Genomic DNA, 25450 nt, shown 5'->3' with positions numbered 1-25450 from the left:
CCTCAAGCTGCTGTATTTGGCCCACGACGTCCCCGTTGGGGGCCACCGGGGGATCCGGAGCACCCGGCTGAAGCTGCTCCAGCACTTCTATTGGCCGGGAATCTTTACAGCCGTGCAGCGGTACTGCCGGTCCTGTGACTCCTGCCAGAGGGGCGGGAAGGCCCAAGACAGGAGGAAAGCGGCTTGGGGGTCTCTACCCCAGATAGACCCTCTGGGCTCGCTGAGAGAGTTATGGGAGGGGAAGTCCTCCCTGGATGGAGCATCGGGGGTGGAAGCCGCCCTGGCTGTCCAGAGAAGGCTCGCTGGGCTCATGGCCCCGGCCCGAGAGACCCCGGCCAGAGATCAAGGCCAGCGGAAGGGTGGGTGTGACCCCCGAGGACAGGCCTGGGCCAGTCGCCCTGGAGCGGGGCGGCGAGTGGACAGAGGGAAGCCAGCTCATGTGGGGCCTCGCCACGGCTGGCCCGAGTCAAGGGGAGCACCCATGTCCCCAGGGCGGGTTCCCACGCAGAGGACCCGAACTTCCCTAGGTCACGAGCGGAGTGACCCTGCTCAGTTCGCTCTCGGAGGGGGGAGAACTGTGACGTAGTGGGGGTACCTGGCTGGTTTCTATGCTGCTGGCTCTGGGGGATCCCCCACTGGCTGCCGTGGGTACCACGACCCAGCAAAACAGGATGAGTCACTATGCAAACCAGTGGCCAGACACCCCCCATGGAGAGGAACAAAGGAAGGTGGAATGCTGCCTTGGCTGGGGGGCAGGGCTGGAAGTGAGTGAGTTGGTTGCTGGCGGTCGGAGGGCATGGAGGAGAGCCTAGGAGAAGGAGCTGGAGTTTAGGGGCCCAGTCTCCCCCATCTCAAGGGGGCCTGAGGCATCCTAGCCCAGTTCCTGTGACCAGATTACATCTGTGCTGCGCTGTGCTGGAGGAGCAATAAACCACCCTCAATTCCACTGGCTGGTGCAGTCTGTTTGTGCCATTTCGGGGTGCAGGAGACGGGGAACCCCCAACGCGCCGTCACACCCCTTTTGCATAATGACTCATCCCCTGCCCTGCTGGGCCATGCTACAGCCAGCAGCCAGCAAGTTACCCCCTACTACGTCTCACAAGGTGTGTATTTTACTACTCTCTTTTCTTCCTTGGGTCAGGATCCTGAAATCTACCATCTCATGATCACTGCTTCCCAGGTTGTCACCCACCTCTACTTCCCTTATTAGTTCCTCCCTGTTTGCGAGCAGGTCAAGCTGTGCAGGACCCCTGGTCGGATCCTTCAGCACTTGTACCAAGAAGTTATCCCCAACAGTCTCCAAAAACTTCCTGGATTGCCTGTGTACTGCTGTATTGGTTTCCCAACATATGTCAGGGTGATTAAAGTCCCCCATGAGAACCAGGACCTGCGATCTGGAAGCTTCTCTCAGTTGTCCAAAGAAAGCCTCATCTACCTCATCCACCTGATTCGGTGGCCTGTAGCAGACACCAACCACAACATCATTGCTGTTGTTTGCTCATTTAAACTGAACCCATAGACTCTCAACAGGTTTTTCTCCCTCTTTATACTGGAGTTCAGAGCAATCATAGTGCTCTCTTACATATAGTGCAACTCCTCCTCCTTTTCTCCCCTGCCTGTTCTTCCTCAACAGTCCATACCCCTCTATTACAGTGCTCCAGTCATGCGAGTCATCCCACCAAGTCTCTGTTATCCCAATTAAATCACATTTCTTGGACTGGGCCAGGGCCTCCAGTTCTTCCTGTTTGTTTCCCAGGCTTCTCACATTAGCGTACAAACACCTCAGATAACTAGTTGATTGCCCTATTGTGACGGCGCGTTGGGGTTTTCCCATCTCCTGCACCCCTGTAATGGCACAAACAGACTCCACCAGCCAGTAGAACAGAGGGAGTTTATTGCTTCTCCAGGATACAGCACAGCACAGATGCAATCTGGTTCCAGGGCAGGCCTAGGATGCCTCAGCCCCCCTTGAGATGGGGGAGACTGGGCCCCTAAATTCCAGCCCCTTTCCCTAGGCTGTCTCCTCCATGCTCCCAGAAAGAAACTAAACCTCTCCAAGCCCTGCCCCCAGCCAGGGGCAGCATTCCACCTTCCTTTGTTTCTCTCCATGGGGGGTAGCTGGTCAGACAGGTTGAGAGACCCTCTTTGCATAGTGACTTATCCCCTGCCCTGCTGGGCTGTGCTACAGACAGATGCCAGTGGGGGTCACCTCCAGCCCCAGCATAGCAACCAGCAAGGTACCAACACTATGTCACACCTATCTTCTTCATTCGAATTAGGGGTCCTCTTTTGTTGCTCATTCCTCTTTGCATTTCTTCCCGGTGTGATGTGGGTACCTTGCTGGTTGCCCCACTTTGGGCTGTGGGTAACCCCCACTGGCTGCTGACTGTACCACGGCCCAGCCGAGTAGCTGATGGGACAGGGAGGTGACCTGTTCTACCGGTCACCCCCCAGGGAGAGGAACAAAGGAAGATAGAATGCCGCCCCTGGCTGGGGGGCAGAGCTGGAAGGGACGGTCTTTAGTTTCTGTCTGGGAGCATGGAGGAGACAGCCTAGGGAAAGGGGCTGGGATTTAGGGGCTCAGCCTCCCCCCATCTCAAGGGGGGCTGAGGCATCCTAGGCCTGCCCTGGAACCAGATGACATCTGTGCTGTGCTGTATCCTGGAGAAGCAATAAACTCCCTCTATTCTACTGGCTGGTGGAGTCTGTTTGTACCACTTGTGGCAGCGCGTTGGGGTTTTCCCGTCCCCTGAACTCACGTAATGGCACAGACAGACTCCACCAGCAAGTAGAATAGAGGTGTTTATTGCTTCTCCAGGATACAGCACAACACAGCACAGATGTAATCTGGTTCCAGGGCAGGCCTTGGATGCCTCAGCCCCCCTTGAGATGGGGGAGACTGGGCCCCTAAATTCCAGCCCCTTTCCCTAGGCTGTCTCCTCCATGCTCCCAGACAGAAACTAACCCACTCACTTCCAGCCTTTCCCCCAGCCAGAGCTCCACTCCCCCTCTTCCCATTGTTCCACTCCGTGGGGTGGGGAAGAACTCGTCAGACAGGTTGGAAGCCCCCTTGCATAATGACTCATTCCCTGCCCTGCTGCAGCCAGCAGCCAGTGGGGGTCATTCACAACCCACTGCCCAGCATAGCAACCAGCAAGGCACCCCCCACTACGTCACACTCTACGGGGGTGCAGAAGACAGGGAAGCCCCAATGCGCCATCACACCTGGTATCCGACTTTCCCACTCCCCTCTGGGTTTTTGTCACCGTCCCCAGACGAAGCTAGTTTAAAGCCCTCCTCACTAGGTTCGCAAGCCTGCCAGTGAAGATGCTCCTTCCTCTCTTGATTAGGCGGATCCCATCTCTTCCTAACAATCCTTGTGCCCGGAACAAAGTCCTATGGTCAAAGAAACCAAAGCCCTCTCTGTGACACCACTTGCGCAACCACGCATTTACGTCCTCAATTCGACGATCCCTGCCCAGTCCTTTCCCTTCCACAGGGAGGATGGACGAGAACACCACTTGCGTTCCGAATTCTTGGATCCTTCTTCCCAGTGCTACATAATCCGCAGTAACTCACTCAAGGTCATTCCTGGCCGTATCATTAGTTCCCACATGGAGAAGCAGGAAGGGGTAGCGATCCAAAGGTCTGATCAGTTTGGTAAGCCTCTGTGACGTAGTGGGGGGGTACCTTGCTGGTTGCTATGCTGGGCAGTGGGTTGTGGGTGACCTCCACTGGCTGCTGGCTGCAGCACGGCCCAGCAGGGCAGGGGATGAGTCATTATGCAAAAAGGGTCTCTCAACCTGTCCAACCAGCTACCCCCATGGAAAGAAACAAAGGAAGGTGAAATGCCGCCCCTGGCTGGGGGCAGGGCTGGAAGTGAGTGAGTTAGTTTGCTGTCTGGTATCGTGGAGGAAGCAGCTTAGGCAACAGGCTGGGATTTAGGGGCCCAGGCTCCCCCATCTCAAGGGGGGCTGAGGCATCCTAGGCCTGCCCTGTAACCAGATTGCATCTGTACTGTGCTGTATCCTGGAGAAGCAATAAACACCCAATATTCTATTGGCTGGTGGAGTCTGTCTGTGCCATTACGGGGGTGCAGGAGACGGGAAAAACCCGACGTGCCATCACAGCCTCTCAGTCACATCCTGAATGCGAGCTCCCGGTAAGCAGCACAACTCTCGAGATTCCAGGTCCAGACGGCAGATGGATGGCTCAGTCCCTCTTAGGAGGGAGTCCCCGACCACCACCACCCATCATTTTTTTTTGGGGGGGTGGCCGTGGAACCCCCATCCCTAGGACTACGCATCCCATGCCTTCCAGTAGATAGTGTTCCATTCTGGTTTCTTTTTTGTGAGGTCCCTTCCAAAGCTTTCAGCACTGCGGAGCCTGTGGAGAGAGCCTGAAAGCGATTACTTACCTCTATAGCACTGGGGGATTCCCGTGCTGGCCTTTTTCCCCTTCTAGAAGTTACATGCTGCCAGTTCTCTTCCTGGTCCCGTACTGCCCTCTCTGGCTCTTCCGCCTACCGTGCTTGCAGGATTAAATGCTGCCTTCTATCGAGGAAGCCTTCATCCTGTTTGATCAAGCGTAGGGTCAACACTTGGGCCTCCAGCCCTCTAATTTTTTCTTCCAAAATGGCGACCAGCTTGCACTTAGTGCAGATGAAATCCGTTCTTTCTTCCGGGAGGAAGACAAACATGGCACACTCCGGGCAGGTAACAACAGCAGACCCATCACCATCCATCGCTGCTGTCCCGGAGAAAGGATTTAAAAAGAAAGGCAAGAGAACCTCACGCCCTTCCCAACTCCCTCTCTAAACTCCCTGTTAGCACTCACCTGTTCGCAAGCTCCTTGGTCGCTTGCCCACTGCCTTATAAAGACCTGGAGTACCTGAAAGTCCCTCCCCCTACCAAGGCTCAGCCAATCAGCAGAGGCTTCTAGAATTCAAACTTTAATTAGAAGCCAACAGTTTCCACCTGCCATGAAGACAGAGGCAAAGAACGCATTGAGTACTTCAGGTTTGCCCACATCATCTGTCACTAGGGGTGTGTCTAGACTACATGCCTCCTTCGACGGAGGCATGTAGATTAGCCAGATCGGAAGAGGGAAATGAAGCCGCGATTAAAATAATCGCGGCTTCATTTAAATTTAAATGGCTGCCCCGATCTGCCGATCAGCTGTTTGTCGGCAGATCGGGGCAGTCTGGACGCGACGCGCCGACAAAGAAGCCTTTCTTCATCGGCACAGGTAAACCTGGTTTCACGAGGCTTACCTGTGCCGATGAAGAAAGGCTTCTTTGTCGGCGCGTCGCGTCCAGACTGCCCCGATCTGCCGACAAACAGCTGATCGGCAGATCGGGGCAGCCATTTAAATTTAAATGAAGCCGCGATTATTTTAATCGCGGCTTCATTTCCCTCTTCCGATCTGGCTAATCTACATGCCTCCGTCGAAGGAGGCATGTAGTCTAGACACACCCTAGGTTACCTCACTCATCCAGTAAGGGCCCCACACCCTCTCTCATCACCCTCTTCTTGCTAACATGGCTGTAGAAACCTTTCTTGTTACCCTTCACATCCCTTGACAGTTGCAATTCCAATTGAGCTTTTGCCTTCCTGATAACTCCCCTGCATTCTCGAGCAATATATTTATACTCCTCCCTAGTCATCTGTCCAAGTTTCCGCTTCTTGTAAGTTTCCTTTTTGTGTTTAAGATCACCATGGATGTCCCCAGTAAGCCAATCTGGTCGCCTACCATATTTGCTTTTCTTGCTGCGCATCGGGATGGTTTCTTCCTGTGCCTCTAATAAAGCTTTTTTAAAATACTGCCTGCTCTCCTGGACTCCTTTCCCCTTCATCTCAGGGAATCCTGCCCATCAGTTCTCTGAGGGAGTCAAAGTCTGCTCTTCTGAAGTCCAGGGTGTGTATTTTACTACTCTCCTTTCTTCAGGATCCTGAAATCGACCATCTCATGATCACTGCTTCCCAGGTTGTCACCCACCTCTACTTCCCCTGCTAGTTCCTCCCTGTTTGTGAGCAGCAGGTCAAGCTGCGCACGGCCTCTGGCCGGTTCCTTCAGCACTTGTACCAAGAAGTTATCCCCAACATACTCCAAAATCTTCCTGGACTGTCTGTATATTGCCGTATTGGTCTCCCAACAGATGTCAGGGTAATTAAAGTTGCCCATGAGAACCAGGGCCTGCGATCTGGAATCTTCTGTCAGTTGTCCAAAGAAAGCTTCATCTACCTCATCCACCTGATCCAGCGGTCTATAGCAGACACCAACCACAACATCACCCCTGTTGCTTCCACCTCTAAATTTAACCCACAGACTCTCAACAGTCTTTTCTCTCTCTAAGTACTGGAGCTCTGAGCAATCATAGTGCTCTCTTACATACAATGCAGCTCCTCCTCCTTTTCTCCCCGTCTGTTCTTCCTGAACAGTTTATACCCTTCCATGACAGTGCTCCAGTCATGCGAGTCATCCCACCAAGTCTCGTTATTCCAATCACATCATAGTTCTTTGACTGGGCCAGGGCTTCTAATTCTTCCTGTTTGTTTCCCAGGCTTCTTGCATTGGTGTATGAACACCTTAGATAACCAGTTGATGGCCCTGTCGTCTCCATCTGAATCGGGAGTCCTCCGTTGTTGCTCGTTCCTCTTTATGATTCTTCCCAGGATCCGAATTCTTCACTTACCTTGGGGCTTTGGTCACTGTCCCCCAACAAGCCTAGTTTAAAGCCCTCTTCACTAGGTGTGACGTAGTGGGGGGGTAACTCTCTGGTTGCTATGCTGGGCAGTAGGCTGTGGGTGACCTCTGCTGTCTGTAGCACGGCCCAGCAGGGCAGGGGGTGAGTCATTATGCAAAGTGGTCTCCAAACCTGTCTGACCAGCTACCCCCCAGGGAGAGAAACAAAGGAAGGTGGAATGCTGCCCCTGGCTGGGGGCAGGGCTGGAGGAGAGTTAGTTAGTTTGCTGTCTGGGAAGCAGGGGAGAAGGAGCTAGGGAGGGGGCTGGGATTGTAGGGCCCAGCCACCTCCATCTCAAGGGGCGGCACTGAGGCCTCTTAGCCCCAGTTCCTGTAACCAGATGACATCTGTGCTGTGCTGTATCCTGGGGAAGCAATAAACTCCCTCTATTCTACTGGCTGGTGGAGTCTGTCCGTGCCACTACGGGGGTGCAGGAGACGGGAAAAACCCGACGCGCCGTCACACTAGGTTTGCCAGCCTGCCCACAAAGATGCTCTTTCCTCTCTTGGTTAGGTGGATCCCATCTCTTCCTAACAATCCTTGTGTCCAGAACACAGTCCCATGGTGGAGGAAACCAAAGCCCTCTCTGCGACACCACCTGTGCAAGCACACATTTACATCCTCAATTCGATGATCCCTAACTGGACCTTTTCCTTCAACCGGAAGGATGGACGAGAACTCCACTTGCGCTTCAAATTCCTTGATGCTTCTTGCCAGTGCAACATAATCTGCTGTGACCCGCTCAAGGTCATTCGTGGTTGTATAGTTAGCAGGGGCAGCCCGTGACTGTAGGTGGACTTGGCCATCGCCTCGGGCTCTGCCTTCAACGGAGCGCCCAGGGCACCTGATGATGATGTCACGCCATTGACAGCCGTGCAGGCGGGGGAGCCAGCTGCTGCAGCCCAACTCAGGCCTCTGCTGATAGATAGTCCCCACATGGAGAAGCAGGAAGGGGGAGGGATCAGAAGGTTTGATCAGTTTCGGAAGCCTCTGGGTCACATCCTCAATACAAGCTCCCAGTAAGCAGCACACTTCTCTCACACAATGGTCCCCAACACGGTGCCCACGTGCGCCATGGAGCCCACCTAGCGTCACCCCTGACAGCCCCGTGGGTGCCCGCCACCCAAAAAGGTTGGGGACCACTGCTCTCCCAGGCTCTGCATGAAAGGAGGCGGGTCTCCCTGTCTCACCCAGGCTGTGCTGCAGGGGCTGTTCACAGGCACCATCCCCCTGCTGAGTGGCACAGGAGCTTTGACCTGCTCCGTTCCAGACCTGGGCCGGTTCGCCCCTCCTTAGGCAACCTGGGGACCTCCCGGCTCCCCAGGGACCCTCATGTTGATACTGCTCTAAGTGCAAACACCTGCTCAGCACAGCCCCCTGCAGCCCAGAACTCCTGAGCTCAAGGGATCGCTGGCCTCAGCCTCCCAGGCGTTGGAATCACAGGGACCCACCATGGGGCCCAGCTGCTGGCTGAAGCTCCAGCTTCCAGCTCTGCTAGTGCGGGCGGGGCGCTGGCCAGAGGGGGCTTCAGGGAGCTGGGTTAGTGCCGCTTCCCGCGCAGGATCCGAGCTCAGGCGGAGTCACTGACCCTCCGTATGGGATCCCGCGTGTTTGGGGACCCCCTTCCCCTCCGTCCAACGCTCCGAGACGCAGGGGCCCGCGAGCCTCTGTCCCCGCCTGCACGACGTCTGGGTACCGGCCCCCAGTGCAGGGTCCCCGCTGTGCGCACTGGTCTCGTGCAGGGCCCGGCACTGCGGGGGTGAGAGCCCCGCGGACAATCCCTGGGAGATGGCGTCGCGGGGTTGAAGGTCAGACGGGACCGTGGGTTCCGCCGGGCTGGGCCCCGTGGGCTGCGGCTGTCAGACCCGCCGCGCCGGCCGGGGGAGCCCCGCGAGCGGCCCGACACGGGGGCGCAGAGTCTCGGGGCGTTGCGGATCCGGATCCTCCGCTGTGAGCGGCGCGGAGACTCCAGCGGCCCCCGCCCGGGAGCGATTCGGCCTGTGTGGGCCGGAGCATCGGCCCTGTCCGCGTTCGCAGCCCGCGTGTCCCTCGCCAGCGCGTCCGCCCGGGTCCCCGCTGCCCCCCGCCCCCGGCCAGCGCCCAGCCCGCGCCGCAGCGTTTGAGGCTGATCTGGGAGCGAGCGCTGCCAGCCGGGCCCCGTGGCGGGGGCCTGTGATCCCAGCGCCCGGGAGGCTGAGGCCGGCGGATCCCTTGAGCTCGGGAGTTCTGGGCTGCAGGGGGCTGTGCCGAGCGGGTGTCCGCACTGAGGGCGGCATCGACATGGGGGTCCCTGGGGAGCCGGGGGTCTCCAGGCTGTCTAAGGAGGGGCGAACCGGCCCAGGCCGGGAACGGAGCAGGTCAAAGCTCCCGTGCCGCTCAGCGGGGGGATGGCGCCTGCGAACAGCCCCTGCAGCGCATCCTGGGCGAGACAGGGAGACCCGGCCTCTTTTATTGGGAAGGGGAGCACCCCACGATGGGGATCCGCAGTTGCGGGGGACGGAGACATCCTGGCCCCGGGCATCTTAAAAGCGCGAACGCCCTCCCCCCACACCAAGTGCCCTGCATGGCCAGCACCTCCCAACCACTGATCATGTGGGGGCAGTAACGGGAACCTCCCACCCCCCTTGGACGGGACGCGGGGCTACCCCCGCACCTGGGGTCTGGTCCTCCGGGCCATGCTGCCGTGGAGGAACAGATCAGATGCTTCTCTGCGCTGTTTGCCTTCTGTCAAGGCCGCGATCCCAGGCTTTGCGAGAGCTCCGCTCCCCCCAGCCTTTAATACTCGCCCGTGCATAGGGCCTCCGCCCTGCGCAGTAGGGATGCTGTGGATGCGGGTGTCCAGCCTGCTGATCTTGTCCCTTGCCCCTCCCCCTCTGGGGTACTAGCTGAGTCTGTGGGTTTGCCCAAGGAAGGGAACCCCCCGGTTCTGCCCAATTCCGAACGGACCAAGGGACCCCATGAACTTAGTCCCTTGAGCGGTGTCGCCTGCCCCCCATTCAGTGTCCGGGGTGTGTGGGTCTGTATCCCCCCCATAGGGTCCCAGCTCTGTGGGGGACCTTCGTGTCCAAGAGACACGAGTGGGTGGGGGCCGCTTCACCCCCCATGCGGGGTCTCCGGGAGGCGGTGCGCACCCCATCTTCCCAGTCAGGACAGCAGCCGAACGGTGTCTCCGATCCCTCCTTGAAGATGCACAGCGCATGGGCCCCCTAATTCCGGATTCTCACCATGTGCAACAAAAGAGGCCGGGTCTCCCTGTCTCGCCCGGGCTGCGCTGCAGGGGCTGTTCACAGGCGCCATCCCCCCGCTGAGCAGCACAGGAGCTTTGACCTGCTCCGTTCCCGACCTGGGCCGGTTCGCCCCTCCTTAGGCAACCTGGGGACCCCCGGCTCCCCAGGGACCCCCATGTCGATGCCGCCCTCAGTGCGGACACCCGCTCGGCACAGCCCCCTGCAGCCCAGAACTCCCGAGCTCAAGGGATCCGCCGGCCTCAGCCTCCCGGGCGCTGGGATCACAGGCCCCCGCCACGGGGCCCGGCTGGGTTTGCCTCTCCCCGCTTCCCCCTTCACACTCCGCTGCCGCGCGCTGGGCTGGGCCGGGCCGGAGGGAACCGGCGCCTGGCGCGGAGCGGGCGCTAATGGGGCTTTGCAAGTCCAGGCTGTGACCGGACGCGGTCCCCGCTGCCGCCCCCCCCCCCCCCCCGGCCAGCGCCCAGCCCGCGCCGCAGCGTTTGAGGCTGGTCTGGGAGCGAGCGTTGCCAGCCGGGCCCCGTGGCGGGGGCCTGTGATCCCGGCGCCCGGGAGGCTGAGGCCGGTGGATCCCTTGAGCTCGGGAGTTCTGGGCTGCAGGGGGCTGTGCCGAGCGGGTGTCCGCACTGAGGGCGGCATCGACATGGGGGTCCCTGGGGAGCCGGGGGTCCCCAGGTTGCCTAAGGAGGGGCGAACCGGCCCAGGTCGGGAACGGAGCAGGTCAAAGCTCCCGTGCCGCTCAGCGGGGGGATGGCGCCTGCGAACAGCCCCTGCAGCGCAGCCTGGGCGAGACAGGGAGACCCGGCTTCTCTTTATGCAGATGGTGAGAATCCGGAATTAGGGGGCCCGTGCGCTGTGCATCTTCAAGGAGGGATCGGAGACACCGTTCGGCTGCTGTCCTGACTGGGAAGATGGGGTGCGCACCGCCTCCCGGAGACCCCGCATGGGAGGTGAAGCGGCCCCCACCCACTCGTGTCTCTTGGACACGAAGGTCCCCCACAGAGCTGGGACCCTATGGGGGGGATACAGACCCACACACCCCGGACACTGAATGGGGGGCAGGCGACACCGCTCAAGGGACTAAGTTCATGGGGTCAGAGACGCCGAAGGGTCCCTTGGTCCGTTCGGAATTGGGCAGAACCGGGGGGTCCCTTCCTTGGGCAAACCCACGGACTCCGCTAGTACCCCGGAGGGCTCTTTTGTTGCGGGGCGGGGAGAGAGAAGGGAAGCGCGTTCACACGATGTCGGTTCGGTTGAGGGAGGCTCTTCGGGACCAGCGATTTTCAAAGCGCCAACGGGCACCCAGACATCCGCCCCACCCCCATCTCCTGAATGGGAATAGCAGGAACCGCCCCACCCGCGGAGTCTGTGGGTTTGCCCAAGCCAGGAAGAATCTGAGCTGTGCGGGTGCATAGGGGCGACCGCAAGAGCGAGCTCCCCTGCCCTGTTCACGGTGCGCGGACGCTCCCGTGTTTCTGTGCAGGCGCACGGCAGCTCGTGTCCCTTAACACCCTCCTCCCCATGCAGAATCTCAGGCATGAGATCCGAGGGGCGGCATAAAAGGAGGCCGGGTCTCCCTGTCTCGCCCGGGCTGCGCGGCAGGGGCTGTTCACAGGCGCCATCCCCCCGCTGAGCGGCACGGGAGCTTTGACCTGCTCCGTTCCCGACCTGGGCCGGTTCGCCCCTCCTTAGGCAACCTGGGGACCCCCGGCTCCCCAGGGACCCCCATGTCGATGCCGCCCTCGGTGCGGACACCCGCTCGGCACAGCCCCCTGCAGCCCAGAACTCCCGAGCTCAAGGGATCCACCGGCCTCAGCCTCCCGGGCGCTGGGATCACAGGCCCCCGCCACGGGGCCCGGCTGGGTTTCCCTCTCCCCGCTTCCACCTTCACACTCCGCTGCCGCGCGCTGGGCTTGCGCTGGCCGGATCCCCAGCTCAGCCCGGCAGGGGGCAGCCCCCGGGCTGTGAGACCCGCCCCTCAGCCCCCTGGCGGCGCGCAGGGCTCGCGGGAGGGTCTGGGCGGCCTCGCTCGGTGTCTCCAAGGTCCCGCTCGCAGCGCCGCGCGGGGGTCTGCGCGCTGGCCAGAGGGGGAGCAGGGAGCCGCGCTCTCGCCCCGCTCCTCGCAGCCCCGCTCCTGGTTGCGGGGCGCAGCAGCCAGCGCAGGGACCGGAATGTGAATTCTCCTCCCCTGGACTCCGGGCTGTCGCAGCCGCTTCCCTGGGGTGGCTCCAAGCACTGAGCTCAGGCGCCTTTCGGGGTCTCTCCCTGCGGGTGGCACAGCCCCAGGCCCAGCCATGGACAATGTTCTCAGGGCGCTTAAGAAGGGGGGACACCTGGTGGGAAGCCCGCACAACGCGGGACACTTGGCGATCCGCTCCCCACGCTACGGGGCCGGGGGTCCCTGTTCCACCTGCGCTGAATCACAGCCTGCACGTGGGTACCCCCCGCCACCTCCCGCTAAGAAACCTCCACGTGCTGGCCCGTGTTTCACCCCCAGTGACCCCAGTGCGGGGCGTGGGTGGGAGGCTGCTTGGCAGGCGTGTAGCAGGGGGCTGCCTCTCGCGCTTCCCGGGCTCCCTGCAGGACGGGATCCCCGTTGCTCCCTTCCAGCCTGTTCCGCAGCCCTGGTGGGTGGCTGAATAAGAGACTCGGGCACACCCAGGACATGCTACCAGGGTGGGTCAGACCAGCTGCTCCTCTGCGGTGTTCGGCTTCCTCCTAGGCCCGGACACCAGCGTGTGGCTTCCGCTGTACCCCGACCCTTCCCCCTTCCAGCTGGGCGGGAGCGATGGCCCCGTTAAACATCTCCGGAAGTTGGGTTCCTCCATCTTTCCCCAACGGGAAGAGTCTTATGGGTGCGGGATTTCTCCAGGCTGCTAAGGCTCCCTGGTGCCCCTCCCCCTTTAGAATAGCGGAGGGAGGGGGGAGTCCCACCCATCGGAGATCGCTGTTGCGCGGATGCCCCGGTTCCTCCCCATTAACACGGGCCACGTGGCGAGACGCTCCCACGCTACCCACCGACTTGCTGCCCTTTGGAGTTTGCCGCCCCCGGCCCCGTTCGGGATCCGGCTCGCGCGGGAGCCGCTTACACCCCGCACATCACCCCTGGTAGGTCGGTACCGCTGTGACCCCCCCGGAGCCCTGCTGTGCGGGGCCTCAGTTCTCCACGTCACGGTCTCATAGACTCATAGACTTTAAGGTCAGAAGGGACCATTATGATCATCTAGTCTGACCCCCTGCACCGTGCAGGCCACAGAATCTCGCCCACCCCTCTTAGAATAATCCTCTCACCTATGTCTCAGATATTGAAGCCTTCCAATACTTTGAAGGCCCCAACATGCAGAGAGTCCTTCAGCTGTGATCTGTGCCCAATGCTACAGAGGAAGGCGAAAAACCTCCAGGGCCTCTGCCAATCTACCCTGGAGGAAAATTCCTTCCTGACCCCAAATATGGCGATCAGCTAAACCCTGAGCATGTGGGCAAGACTCACCAGCCAGACACCCAGAAAGTTCCCTATAGCAACTCCTATCATCCCTCCATTGACCTATTTCCAACTGGAAATGAATGGTCAATTAGTTACCAAGATCATGTTATTTCATCCAACCATCCCCTTATCATAGAATCAGAACTGGAAGAGACCTCAGAAGGTCGTCAAGTCCAGCCCTCCGCTCTAGGCAGGACCAATCCCATCTAAATCAACCCGGCCAGGGCTTTGTCAAGCCGAGACTTAAACACCTCTAGGGATGGAGACTCCACTACTTCCCTAGGTAACCCATTCCAATGCTTCACTACCCTCCTAGTAAAATAGTTTTTCCTAATATCCAATCTGGACCTCTCCCACCACAACTTGAGACCATTGCTCCTTGTTCTGCCATCTGTCACTACTGAGAACAGCCTCTCTCCATCCTCTTTGGAACCTCCCTTCAGGAAGTTGAAGGCTGCTATCAAGTCCCCCCTCACTCTTCGCTTCTGCAGACTAAACAGACCCAAGTCCCTCAGCCTCTCCTCGTAGGTCATATGCTCCAGACCCCTAATCATTTTGGTTGCCCTCCGCTGGACCCTCTCCAATGCGTCCGCATCCTTTTTGTAGTGGGGGGCCCAGAACTGGACACAGTACTCCAGATGTGGCCTCACCAAAGCCGAATAAAGGGGAATAATGACATCTCTGGATCTGCTGGCAATGCTCCTCTTAATGCATCCTAATATGCCATTAGCCTTCTTGGCTACAAGGGCACACTGTTGACTCATATCGAGCTTCTCATCCACTGTAACCCCCAGGTCCTTTTCTGCAGAACTACTACTTAACTGGTTGGTCCCCAGCCTGTAACTATGCTTGGGATTCTTCCGTCCCAAGTGCAGGACTCTACACTTGTCTTTGTTGAATCTCATGAGATTTCTAGTGGCCTGGCGCCTCCCCGCAAATTCAGGGTCCCCATCGCGGGGGCGCTCCCCTCCCCCTACGGGCTGCACGGCTGGCGGCAGCATAAAAAGAGGCCGGGTCCCTTGAGGTCGGGAGTTCTGGGCTGCAGGGGGCTGTGCCAAGCGGGTGTCCGCACTGAGGGCGGCATCGACATGGGGGTCCCTGGGGAGCCGGGGGTCCCCAGGTTGCCTAAGGAGGGGCGAACCGGCCCAGGTCGGGAACGGAGCAGGTCAAAGCTCCCGTGCCGCTCAGCGGGGGGATGGCGCCTGTGAACAGCCCCTGCAGCGCAGCCTGGGCGAGACAGGGAGACCCGGCCTCTTTTGTTGCACATGGTGAGAATCCGGAATTAGGGGGCCCATGCGCTGTGGATCTTCAAGGAGGGATCGGAGACACCGTTCGGCTGCTGTCCTGACTGGGAAGCTGGGGTGCGCACCGCCTCCCGGAGACCCCGCATGGGGGGTGAAGCGGCCCCCACCCACTCGGGTGGGAGAGGAGCTCTCACACAGCCTGGGATCGCAGAGGCAAACAGCGCAGAGAAGCATCTGATCTGTTCCTCCACGGCAGCATGGCCCGGCAGACCAGACCCCAGGTGCGGGGGTAGCCCCGCGTCCCGTCCAGGGGGGATGGGAGGTTCCCTGTCACTGCCCCCACATGATCAGTGGTGGGGCGGTGCCCCCCATCCAGGGCGTTTGGCCTGGGGGGAGTCCGTTCGCGCTTCTAAGTTGCCCGGTGCCAGGGTGTCTCCCTCCGCCCAACTGCGGATCCCCATTGGGATGGGTGCTCCCCTCCCCAACAAAGGGGGCTGCATAAAGAGAGGCCAGGAACGACCCGGCCTCCTTTTATGCACAGCCTGAGAGCAGTGGTCCCCAACCTTTTGGGGTGGCGGGCACTGCGCGGGGCTGCCGGGGGTGGCGCTAGGCGGGCGCACATAAATGTCCTGGTAGGCGCCATTGTGCCCGTGGGCACCGCGTTGGGGACCACGTGCTGCTGAGTCTTCCGAAACTGATCAAACCTTCTGATCCCTCCCCCTTCCTGCTTCCCCATGTGGGAACTAATAACTATACAACCAACAATGACCTTGAGCAGGTCACAGCAGATTCTGTAGCTGGCAAGAAGCATCAAGGAATTTGAAGCACAAGTGGTGTTTGTGATGCGGTTGCGGTTTTCCCGTCTCCTGCACCCGGTAATGGCACGGACAGACTCCACCAGCCAGTAGAACAGAGGGAGTTTAGTGCCTCTCCAGGATACAGCACAGCACAGATGTCATCTGGTTCCAGGGCAGGCCTAGGATGCCTCAGCCCCCTTGAGATGGGGGAGCCTGGGCCCCTAAACTCCAGCCCCTTTCCTTAGGCTGTCTCAGCTTCACAAAGCCCTGGCTGGGTTGACTTAGTTGGGGTTGGTCCTGCCTTGGGCAGGGGGCTGGACTTGATGACTCCTGAGGTCTCTTCCCGCCATGGGATTCTCTGATTCTGTGTGTGCAGGTTTTGGTGGGAGAAACTGGAGTTGCCTCCAGATTCCACGAAGCAGGGCAGCAACCCCCTCTCTGCCCATCCAGAATAGTTGGGGTCTGTTCATGCTTTGAAGATCCCTGACACCTGAGTGCCTCCCCCATCCCCATTGCATGGATGCCTCGTTACCCACATGGGGCTCTTCATAAAAGGAGGCCGGGTCTCCCTGTCTCGCCCAGGCTGCGCTGCAGGGGCTGTTCGCAGGCGCCATCCCCCCGGTGAGCGGCACGGGAGCTTTGACCTGCTCCGTTCCCGACCTGGGCCGGTTCGCCCCTCCTTAGGCAACCTGGGCACCCCCGGCACCCCCATGTCGATGCCGCCCTCAGTGCGGACACCCGCTCGGCACAGCCCCCTGCAGCCCAGAACTCCCGAGCTCAAGGGATCCGCCGGCCTCAGCCTCCCGGGCGCTGGGATCACAGGCCCCCGCCACGGGGCCCGGCTGGGTTTGCCTCTCCCCGCTTCCACCTTCACACTCCGCTGCCGCGCGCTGGGCCGGGCCGGGCCGGAGGGAACAGGCGGCTGGCGCGGAGCGGGCGCTAATGGGGCGCCCCGGGGACCCCGAACTTCGCAGAAATTCAGCACCCCCAGTGCGCTGCACCGGCACAATTTCGCCCCGATACCAACGCAGCCCCTGAACTGCGAGAGGGACCCGCCTCAGCCCCCTGCCGCGCACGGGCGGGTCTGGGGTCCGCCTGGCCTGGGCCCCGCAGCTCCGCTCTGCAGCCCTCGCGCGGCAGCCGGAGCTGGGACCGGGATCCGAACCGCGCGCCCCTGTTCCCAGCTCCGGCTGCAGCTTTCCTGGGGAAGCTCTGACGTCACCTTCTTCTGAGTTGCAAACGAGGGGCTGGGGGCACCGCCTACCTGAGATCGGGGGGGGGGGGCAGCGGCCCCCACTTACTCGTGTCTCTGGGGCACGAGCGCGCCCGCCCACCTGGGTCCCCCCCACCCGGACCCTGAACGGGGAACAGGGGAAACCAGGCCGGGGAGCGTGTTCACCGCTGGGGAGCCCCCTCCACCGCGCGGCACCAGGAGCCAGGAACACGCGTGTCCTTCCCCGGCCTCGCGTGGGCTGCAGCTGTCAGACCCGCCGCGCCGGCCGGGGGAGCCCCGCGAGCGGCCCCACACGAGGGCGCAGAGTCTCCGGGCGCTGCGGCTCCAGATCCTCCGCTGTGAGCGGCGCGGAGACTCCAGCGGCCCCTGCCCGGGAGCGATTCGGCCTGTGTGGGCCGGAGCATCGGCCCTGTCCGCGTTCGCAGCCCGCGTGTCCCTCGCCAGCGCGTCCGCCCGGGTCCCCGCTGCCCCCGGCCAGCGCCCAGCCCGCGCCGCAGCGTTTGAGGCTGATCTGGGAGCAAGCGTTGCCAGCCGGGCCCCGTGGCGGGGGCCTGTGATCCCAGCGCCCGGGAGGCTGAGGCCGGCGGATCCCTTGAGCTCGGGAGTTCTGGGCTGCAGGGGGCTGTGCCGAGCGGGTGTCCGCACCGAGGGCGGCATCGACATGGGGGTCCCTGGGGAGCCGGGGGTCCCCAGGTTGCCTAAGGAGGGGCGAACCGGCCCAGGTCGGGAACGGAGCAGGTCAAAGCTCCCGTGCCGCTCAGCGGGGGGATGGCGCCTGTGAACAGCCCCTGCAGCGCAGCCTGGGCGAGACAGGGAGACCCGGCCTCCTTTTATGCAGCCCCCCACCACAGAGGCTTGGGGGGAAGGGAGCACCCATCGGATGGGGACCCGGAATGCGCGGGAGGGTCGCCCCCAGGCACCTACAGTCTTGAAAGTGGGAACAGAGACACCCTGACACCAAATGTCCCGAAGGGGGGTAGCAGGGCACCGACTCACCAGCGATCCTGTAGCGGGGTATCCGGCAGCTCACGTGCCCGAGACCTTGGACGGAGACAGGGGGATGCCCACACTCCTGGGATCTTATACGGGAGACATGTGTGACGGCGCGTTGGGGTTTTCCCATCTCCTGCACCCCCGTAATGGCACAGACAGACTCCACCAGCCAGTAGAAGAGAGGGAGTTTATTGCTTCTCCAGGATACAGCACAGATGTCATCTGGTTACAGGGACTGGGGCTAGGATGCCTCCGCCCCCCCTTGAGATGGGGGAGACTGGGTCCCCAAATTCCAGCCCCTTTCCCTAGGCTGTCTCCTACATGATTCCAGACAGAAACTAACTCTCTTCCAGCCCTGCCCCACAGCCAGGGGCCGCATTCCACCTTTTTTTGTTTCTCTCCCTGGGGGGTAGCTGGTTGGACAGGTTTAGAGCCCCCTTTGCATAATGACTCATCTCCTGCCCTGCTGGACCATGCTACAGACAGCAGAGGTCACCCACAGCCCACTGCCCAGCATAGCCACCAGCAAGATACCCCCCACTACGTCACAGTTCTCCCTCCTCCGAGAGCGAACTGAGCAGGGTCACTTGGCTCGTGACCTGGGGAAGTTCTGGTGCTCTGCGTGGGAACCAGTCCTGGGGACATGGGTGCTCCCCTGGACTTGGGCCGGCTACGTCGAGGCCCCACATGAATTGGCTTCCCTCTGTCCACTCGCTGCTCTGCTCTGGGGGGACTGGCACAGGCCTGTCCCCTGTGGTCACACCCACCCTTCCACTTGCCTTGATCTCCGGCCAGGATCTCTCGGGCCGGGGCCATGAGCTCAGCGAGCCTTCCCTGGACAGCCAGGGCATCTTCCACCCCCGGCGCTCCATCCAGGGGGGTCTTCCCCTCCCATAACTCTCTCAGCAAGCCCAGGGGGGCCTCTATACGGGGTAGGGGTCCCCAAGCTTTCCTCCCATCTTTGGCCTTCCCGCCCCTCTGGCAGGAGTCGCAGGATCGGCAGTACCGCTGCACGGCTGCAAATATCCCCGGTCAGTAGAAGTGTTGGAGCAGCCTCAGCCGGGTGCTCCGGATCCCCCGGTGGCCCCCAACGGGGACGTCGTGGGCCAAATACAGCAGCTTGCGGCGATACCTTTGGGGGGACTCCTAGCTGCCGCTGGACCCCCCCATGCCCTCACCTTCCTGGGGGGAAGCCATTACCGGAACAGAAATCCCCGCTTCCATAGGAATCTCTCCTGGCAACCTCTCCCCAGGGGCTGAGCTGCACGGAGGCCAGCCTGGTCCCTCAGCCTCTGAAAGGAGGGATCTGCCTGCACCTCAGCCTGGAATTCAGCTGCTGAGGCAGGGATCGGGACCTGTTCCCCACCTTTGCCTTGGTCTGGAGTCCCAGCTTGGCTGGACCCCATGTCCACTGGGATGGAACCCTGAGGACGCTGCCGGGAGTCCTTCCCTGGATCCAGGTTGCCAGCCCCCCGCTGGCTCTGGCTCCGGGCGGTGACTAGAGCCCGCTGGGATTCATGGGGCCACTCCTCTAGGTCATTCCCCATCAGCATCTCGGTGGGCAAGTGCGGGTGCACCCCCACTTCCTTGAGACCTTCCTTGCCCCCCATTTCAGATGCACCCTGGCTACAGGCACCTTAAACGGGGACCCGTCTATGCCCTTCAGGGTCAGCTGAGTGTGGGGTAGTACCCTGTCTGGGGTCACTATGTCGGATCGGGCCAGCGTCACCTCCGCCCCCGTGTCCCAGAAACCCGTCACCTTCCTACCATCCACCTCCAGGGGTACGAGGCAGTCGCTCTGCAGGGGCTGCCCTGCCCCCACACGGTACACAGAGAAATCCTCCTCCCGAGGGTCAGACCTCCCAGGGGAGGTGCACTGAGCATCCTTCCCCCCACACTGAGCTGAGGTTTGCCTGCCAGCCCCTGCCATTGGGGCAGCCTGCCCTTCCCCAGCCCCAGCCAGTTAACCCTGGAACGGCCCAGGTCATGGGACCTGTTCTTGTGCCTGGTGCATTGAGCCCTCTTGTGGCCTCGTTGCCCACAGCGATGGCAAGTTAGGTTCTGCGGGCCGTTTTGGACCGGCTCTGCCCAGGTCCTGGCTGGTTTTCTGGGGCACCAAGGACTGGACCTGGTCCCTGGGGCTCACCTCAGAGGTGCCTCTCTCTGTCGCTCAGCCGAGAACCAGTCTCTGCGCGATTCCCTTTCTCTCCGGGACTCCCATTCACACCCGGACCGGCTCTCCGTGAACTCATCCGCCAGCCTCCCAGCCTCCTGGGGGGTCTCTGGTCTCCGGTCCTTGAGCCACAGCCTCAGTTTGGGTGGGCACACCTCATAGAACTGCTCCATCATGACCAGCATGAGCAGCTCCTCTGCGGTCTGGGCTCCGACTCCAGACACCCTCTTGCGGCCGTATTGCGCCAGGTGGGAGGCCAGGTCCACATAGGTCTCCCGTGGCCCTTTCTGTACCCCCCGGAACTTCTTCCTGTACATCTCGGGGGTCAGCCCGAACTTGTGCAGCAGGGCCTCCTTGACTCGGTTGTAATCCCCTGGCTGTAGGTCCTCCAACTGACTGAGCACTCCGTCCGCCTCCTGGTTCAGTGCAGGGATGAGCTCCTGCAGCCAGTCAGCTGGGGGGACCCATTGCAGTCCACAGGCCCTCTCAAAGGAGCTGAGGAACCCGTCTATGTCACCCATGTCCTTCAGTTGGGCCACCACGAGCCTCTCCAAGCATCTGGCAGCCTTGGGGCCCATCCACTCTTGGCGCAGCTGGGGCCCCTCCGGTTCTCCGCTCTGCCATGGCCAACTCATGCTGTCGCTGCCTCTCTCAGTCCTGGCGGTCCCTCTCTCAATCTTGGCGCTCCTTCTCTCGGTTCTCTTCTTCCAGTTCCTTCATCCGCAACTGGATCTCCAGCCGCCGCAGCTCTGCTGGGCTGGCTTCTGCCCTAGATGGGCTACGGCTTGCAGGCCTCCACGGGGAAGCTGTCCCATCTCTCCTGCGGGCTCCAGTGCCCCACCCCCTCTCAGAGCCTGACACGCTCCCACGGGGGGGGGGTCTAGCTGCTCCCCACGGCGACAAGATCCTGGCCCCATAACTGGTCATTCTCCCCTAGCCTGGCAATCAGCTGGGCTTTGGTTGCTTTCCGCAAAGGCAAACTCTTTTCTTTGCACAGCTTCACCAGCTCTGCCTTCAAGAGTCGGGCGTAGGGCATCTGCCCGCTGGTCCCCTCGGTGCAGACTCACCAGTCTAGTGCTGCAGCACCCCACGATTCCCAGGAACCGCTTCGCTCTGTCTCCAGCACACCTGGCTCCAGGGCTCTTGCTTCTACTGCGCCTTGTCGCTCGCCGCTGGAAACTCCATCCACGGGGTGCAGTGCATCCCGCTCCTGACACCAGTGGACAGCGTGTTGGGGTTTTCCGGTCTCCTGCATCCCCGAAATGGCACGGACAGACTCCACCAGCCAGTAGGTGGAATGCCGCCCCTGGCTACGGGGCAGGGCTGGAAGAGTTTTAGTATCGGGATGTGTGTCCCATCTATGGTGCCACCACAGTTGGGGAATGTCAAGGCAGCAAATCTGGCCACGGTTGCGCCCAGGTTTCCCATCCCAATGACCCTCTTCAGCAGGATGGAGTTGATGGCCTCACCACCTGCAGAAGGACACAGAGAAGCACAGAAAACACACAGAGGATGAAAAAGAGGGGGGAGCATGAGCCCTTGTCACGTGCCAGCCCCTTTCCTATGCACTCTCCTCCCAGACACCCCAGGAGCCCTCCATGAGGCTGCCCCCCCAGCAGTAGATTGCAGGGGGGGGGCTCAAAAGTGGCCAGGGGCTGTTCACAGGCACCATCCCACTACTGAGCAGCACAGGAGCTTTGACCTGCTCGTTCCTGACCTGGGCTGGTTCGCCCCTCCTTCGGCAACCTGGGGACCCTCAGCACCCCCATGTCGATGCCGCCCTCAGTGCGGACACCCGCTCGGCACAGCCCCCTGCAGCCCAGAACTCCCGAGCTCAAGGGATCCGCCAGCCTCAGCCTCCCGGGCGCTGGGATCACAGGCCCCCGCCACGGGGCCCGGCTGGGTTTCCCTCTCCCCGCTTCCACCTTCACACTCCGCCGACGTGCGCTGGCCGCAGCCGGCCCCTGGAACCCAGCTGATGCTGCAGCTCTGATTTGTTTACGGCGCGTCCCCGCGAGGTGACAACACCGGACCCGGGTCCTCGGGCCCAGCCCCGATACCGACAAGGGGGCGCGGGGCTGCGTAAAGACACCGGGTCTGGCTCGGTCGCTGCTAGCCCCGGGCGCGCCCCGCTCTCCATTGGCCCCGGACATTCCACCTGCTCCGCTGCTGACCTGGCTCCCCTCGCCCTGGGCCCCCGGGGACTCCAAACCTACCGCCAATCACCGCATCGAGGCGCCATTTAGCCCAGACAGCAGCTCAGCACAGCAGGGGGCGCCCCTGGACTGTGAGACCCTCCCGCCCCAGCCCCCTCGCTGCGCACGGGAGAGTTTCTGTCTACCCGGTGTGAGCCCTGCCCGCGGGGCTCCGTGTGGCCAGGCGGAGGCAGCAGGGTTGTTGGCGCGTCCCTCAGCGGCGCAGGGAGCGGGAGTCGAACTCTTCTCCCCCTCCACGCGGGATTCGAACTCTTCTCCCCCTCCACGCGGGATTCGAACTCTTCTCCCCCCTCCACGCTGTAGGCGCAGCTTGTCTGGGGAAGCTCTGTCGCCGACCCTTCAGGGAAACAGGAGCGCGAGCGCTGTCTGCGTCGGCCCGGCACCGCGCGGGGTGAAAGCACCAAGGACACACCCTGGGAAATGGGTCAGAGGGGACCGCGGGATCATCTGGGCTGAGCCCCCTGTGACGCAAGACACATCATCACACCCAAGGATCCTGGGGGGGGAGGGGCAGCCCGCTAAGGTTGCCGAGGGCCCCTCCCCCTCCGGGTTAATTGTTGAGTCTCTGCATGTTCCCAAGTCATTACGGATCTCTGGGGTGTGGAAGCCTCCGCTCTTCTCCATTCAGAAGGATTGAAAGGGGCCTATGGGCCTCTGACCCCATGAAGGCGCCCCCCTGCCCCCATTCAGAGTACGGCTGCCCCGCCCCTTTGGCCCTGTCCAGGCATATGGCAACGTGGGTCTCCCTCTCTCCACCCCATGCAAGGGCTCTGGCGTTAGGTCCGAGCCCTTATTTCCCCGTCCAGAGTGTCTGGTCCCTGGCGCACGGCGGCGTCCTTCCCCCAATTCAGGATGCCCAGCCTGCGGGTTTCCCCTCCCACTACCGGCCCGGCATAAAGAGAGGCCGGGTCTCCCTGTCTCGCCCGGGCTGCGCTGCAGGGGCTGTTCGCAGGCGCCATCCCCCCGCTGAGCGGCACGGGAGCTTTGACCTGCTCCGTTCCCGGCCTGGGCCGGTTCGCCCCTCCTTAGGCAACCTGGGGACCCCCGGCTCCCCAGGGACCCCCATGTCGATGCCGCCCTCGGTCGGACACCCGCTCGGCACAGCCCCCTGCAGCCCAGAACTCCCGAGCTCAAGGGATCCGCCGGAGGGGGGGGGGGGGGGCGCAGCGGGGACCCGGGCGGACGCGCTGGCGAGGGACACGCGGGCTGCGAACGCGGACAGGGCCGATGCTCCGGCCCACACAGGCCGAATCGCTCCCGGGCGGGGGCCGCTGGAGTCTCCGCGCCGCTCACAGCGGAGGATCCGCAGCAGCAGCGCCCGGAGACTCTGCGCCCTCGTGTGGGGCCGCTCGCGTGGCTCCCCCGGCCGGCGCGGCGGGTCTGACAGCCGCAGCCCACGCGAGGCCGGGGAAGGACACGCGTGTTCCTGGCCTCCGCCCCGCGGCCAAGTCTGGCTGTCGGGAAGATCCATTTGTCCCCGTCCAGCTTGCGGGGCTGGGATCCAGTCTCTTGTGTGCCAGGCTCCGCCGATAGCGGACAGCGGGGGCAACGGAGCGGGGGTTCCGTGAGGGGTTCGCCTTCCCGCAGGGACGCGATGTGAGTGCGAGCGAGGCCCTGTCCCCGCCGTGTGCCAGTCCCTGTTGTGTGGGTGCGCTGGGGCCTCTCTGGTACCCCAGTAGCGATCGTGTGACCACCGCCCCGAACCATGCTGCGGGGCGAGGCTTCCCGGGTCCGGGACCCGTGGTGTGCGGTGTCCGTATCCCCCCGGCAGGATCCCAGGTATGTGGTGCCTCCGTGTCTCTGTCCTGGGATCCGGGTACCTGCGTGCCTGTGACCCCATAAAGAATCAGTCGTAGGTCGGTGCGCCTGTCGCACCACGCAGGACAGCCGGTGCCTGGGTTCTCTCTTCCCTCTTTCCAGCCCCCGGTGGATCCCCCCCCATGAAGATCCCCATCGGTGAGTGCTCCCCTCCCGCACAGAGCCTCTGCCCCGCGTGTCCACGTCTCCGTGCCGGTCGGTATCGGCACAAACAGCCAGGAGCCCTGCGGCACCTCGGAGCCTAAGAGACGATTAGTCCGCACGGTGCCGCGGGCCGCTCGTTGTGCTGGAAGAGACCCGCCTGCTTCCTGGCAGACAGGTTACCCGAGGCGAGTCGACGCTTCTATTCAAGCCCTGCCGGGGGAAACCGGACACTCACCCGGACCCGGACCCGGACCCGGAACTTCGCTTCACCAGACCCAGGTGGACCCAGCCGCCTCCGGCCTCAGGTCGATGGCACAAACCCCACTGGAAAAGACCATTTTTGGCCGATTGTAGCGGCGCGGCAACTTCCAGCTCCCTCTGCATCCAGGGTGGGGGGCGCTCACCCCGTTCCAGGGTCACGGGTACCTCCCTGTCTCCCATTCCCGATCCCAGCTGTGTGGCTGCCCCCCGCAACCATCCCCCAGCACAGGCTGTGCATAAAAGGAGGCCGGGTCTCCCTGTCTCGCCCGGGCTGCGCTGCAGGGGCTGTTCACAGGCGCCATCCCCCCGCTGAGCGGCACGGGAGCTTTGACCTGCTCCGTTCCCGACCTGGGCCGGTTCGCCCCTCCTTAGGCAACCTGGGGACCCCCGGCTCCCCAGGGACCCCCATGTCGATGCCGCCCTCGGTGCGGACACCCGCTCGGCACAGCCCCCTGCAGCCCAGAACTCCCGAGCTCAAGGGATCCGCCGGCCTCAGCCTCCCGGGCGCTGGGATCACAGGCCCCCGCCACGGGGCCCGGCTGGGTTTTCCTCCCCCCGCTTCCACCTTCACACTCCGCTGCCGCGCGCTGGGCCGGGCCAGGTCGGAACCGGGCCCAGGAGCCCCGCTCATTCTCCACAATGTTATTTGCGTTACGGCGCATCCCCGCGAGGTGCCAACACCGGACCCGGGTCCTTGGCCCAGCCCCGGTCCTGAGAATGGGGCGCGGGTGAAAAGACACCGGGTCTGGCTCGGGCGCTGCTAGTCACGGGCGCGCCCCGCTCTCCATTGGTCCCTACCGCCAATCACCGCGTCCTCGCGCCTTTCGGCCCACACAGCAGCCCAGCCCAGCAGCGGGCAGCCCCGGGACTGCGACCCACGCTCCGCCACAGCCCCCTGCGGCGCAGCGGAGGGTCTGGGCCGCCTCGCGTGGGCAGGGGCCTCCCAGCTCCCCCTGTACGCGCCGCTTGTCGGTTCTAAGCTTTGGCCACAGGGCGCAGGACCGGGCCGTGAGATCCCCGGGGCTGGGCCCCATGCGCCGCGGGACGCAGATTCGCACCCAGGCCCGCCTGGAGCCCCGAGGCCGTAGGCAGAGCG

The 25450-nt window shown here is 62.3% G+C and overlaps 2 protein-coding genes and 1 long non-coding RNA gene across 3 annotated transcripts in view; all 3 read right to left on the bottom strand.

The window, feature by feature from the left end:
- ARF6 (ARF GTPase 6) overlaps positions 1-25450 on the bottom strand; it is a 202436-nt gene that overhangs the window by 21894 nt on the left and 155092 nt on the right. The gene's annotated exons all lie outside the window — the stretch shown is intronic.
- Positions 19885-22192, bottom strand: LOC142829036 (zinc finger protein with KRAB and SCAN domains 1-like). The gene is made up of 2 exons (XM_075926106.1): positions 22132-22192; positions 19885-21387 (listed from the first exon to the last, which is right to left on the bottom strand). Exon 2 carries the CDS (start codon positions 20548-20550, stop codon positions 19885-19887), a length of 666 nt encoding a protein of 221 aa, XP_075782221.1. The 5' UTR covers positions 20551-21387; positions 22132-22192.
- LOC142829044 (uncharacterized) lies at positions 23766-25158 on the bottom strand. Its single transcript, XR_012903242.1, has 2 exons — positions 24329-25158; positions 23766-23959 (listed from the first exon to the last, which is right to left on the bottom strand). It is a non-coding gene; the product is annotated as an uncharacterized LOC142829044 (long non-coding RNA).

The sequence above is a fragment of the Pelodiscus sinensis genome, chromosome 4 (genome assembly GCF_049634645.1).
Source record: "Pelodiscus sinensis isolate JC-2024 chromosome 4, ASM4963464v1, whole genome shotgun sequence".
Lineage (NCBI taxonomy): Eukaryota > Metazoa > Chordata > Testudines > Trionychidae > Pelodiscus > Pelodiscus sinensis.
This window is presented reverse-complemented; position numbering and strand designations above follow the sequence as displayed.

What these genes read in the sequence shown, in the direction of transcription:
- LOC142829036 (XM_075926106.1), bottom strand. Translation starts at nt 20,550, where the DNA reads ATGAGTTGGCCATGGCAGAGCGGAGAACCGGAGGGGCCCCAGCTGCGC.